At 60.0% G+C, this 1,966-nt stretch overlaps 1 protein-coding gene across 1 annotated transcript in view; it reads left to right on the forward strand.

Annotated features, from left to right (window-relative positions):
* Positions 1–1,966, forward strand: part of PPL (periplakin) — a gene marked incomplete at its 5' end in the record, with an annotated part of 17,284 nt that overhangs the window by 345 nt on the left and 14,973 nt on the right. Inside the window, 3 exons of the mRNA XM_010134731.1 lie at positions 256–410; positions 868–988; positions 1,778–1,903. Of these exons, the coding sequence (XP_010133033.1) occupies positions 256–410; positions 868–988; positions 1,778–1,903 (402 nt within the window). The remainder of the gene's footprint in view (positions 1–255; positions 411–867; positions 989–1,777; positions 1,904–1,966) is intronic.

Below are 1,966 nucleotides of genomic sequence, written 5' to 3' on the forward strand. Positions count from 1 at the left end.
CCGTGACCCCTAACAGGGATTCATGGGTTCCCCCAGCCATGGGAAGAAGGAGGGTGTAACGAGCCCCCAGATCCTTCCTCACCCAGGGCAGCGTCGCGCTGTGCAGAGCGGGGATGCCCATCCCTCCACGTGCACCCCACAGGCAGCTGGGGTGGCGGCAAAGGGACCTAAAGCAGGGACAACGTTGTGGGACGATCTCTTGGATAGCGCTTATTTCCCCTTGTGCCCCTTCCTCCCCGCTCTCTGCCCGCCCAGGACTTGCACAAGATCAAGGCGTGCCAGGCAGCGCAGTACAAGGACCTGACGGCTCAGAGACTCACCGAGTCCGACAAGCTGCTCTATGTGCTGGATGGGGACGCAGCCATCGCCCGGCACATGAAGCACCCCCAGGGTGACATGATCACGGAAGAGTGAGTACCAGGAGGGAGACCTGTCCCCAGAGCCTTGCAGGGGAGCAATGATGCTTCTCCAGGGGTTCTGCCTGCAGCTGGGGCATCACCCTCTGTATCCCGATTTGCATCAGGGTGTGTAACCCATGGCCCTCTCCGGCCGTGGGCAGAGCACGGGCAGCTGCACCCCGGCTGCTCTGCACGAGGCATGGCGGGGTGGTACCTGCTCGCCGGGCAGGCGCCCAGGCTCTGCACGCTGAGCAGCCCTTGGCAGAGGATGGGTGCACAGGAACCTTTGCCCTCTCCCTTCCCCACCCATCGCATAACGTGGCCGCTGCCACCTCGCCTGGCAGTGCTGGGCTTTCTGAGCCCCCCTAAGGATAGTCCCCACCCCCACGGTGGTCTGTGGGATCACCTAGAGCTAACATTGGCCTATGCCCGCATCCTCCATCCCACCCTCATCGTGCCTTTCCCGTAGCATCCGGCAGCTGAAGGAACGAGTGGCAAACCTGCGCGTGAAACATGACCAGATCTACAACTTCTCCCAGCAGCAGATTGAACCCCAGGTCAACTGGTCCACAGTGATCGAGGAGAAACAGGTACCAAGGGGACCATGAGGGCCACTGCCTGGCCAGCAGCACCGGGTGGGCAGGACCTTGTTCATCTCCCTGTGGAGAACCAGGCTCCTGGAAACCTTCTTGGCAACTTTATACTGGGAGCAGCAAACAGCATGGGAAGAAGGTGGGGTGCTGGGTGGCTGGGGAGGGTGCAGGGGTGATGGGACAAGGGCAGCCACACCAGGAACTGGTGCTTGAACTGGCACCACTAGCAACAGCCAGGCTAAGAGAGGAAAAGCTCCGGAGTATCCAGAGGTCGCAGGGGAGCATGGCAGCCTGGCCTTCAGGGGATGGGCTGCTGACCTCCTGGGTGAGCTTGGGCAAACCTCTGCCCTTCTCCATGCGAGGAGGGAGACTGCACCCCTCCCTGGGCAATGTGCTCCAACGTCCTGCTGTCTTAAGAGCGGAAAAGTTTCTCCTGATACCCAGATCATGCTTCCCCTGTTTCAGTTTGTGCCTGTCATCCCTCATCCTTCCGCCACATGCCTCCTTGCAGGGCCTGGCTCCATTTTCTCAACAACCTCATAGGAAGGATGGTGTTAGGTCCCCCCAAAGCTTTCTGCTCTTGCCTCAGCATTCCCAGGCACCACCTGCTTTGAGCTCTGCTCCATGACCCTTATTTTTTATTTTATCCCACTCTCTACACTCTCCCAGCCTGAAAAGGTTGGGAAAAAACCCCCCAACCCCCCCCACCAAAAAAACCCCAAACTGGAGCCCATTCAAGGCCAGCTGCATGATCTCATCGCTATCCCCAACTCCTGTGCCCCACAGGTCGCGTTGAGCAGCAAGGGCTTCGGGACTGACCTGCCGCTGGTCAACAGCCAAGTAGAAGAGCACAACATCTTCCACAATGAGGTCATGGCCATCGGCCCACGCATGGCCAAGGAAGGCAACAAGGTCAGCTCTCCTGCCCCTCTCCCTGCCGCCCCGCAGCGTCAGCCCTGTGCTGAGCTCCTGCTG

This window comes from Buceros rhinoceros, unplaced genomic scaffold (genome assembly GCF_000710305.1).
Source record: "Buceros rhinoceros silvestris isolate BGI_N320 unplaced genomic scaffold, ASM71030v1 scaffold24054, whole genome shotgun sequence".
Taxonomy (NCBI): domain Eukaryota; kingdom Metazoa; phylum Chordata; class Aves; order Bucerotiformes; family Bucerotidae; genus Buceros; species Buceros rhinoceros.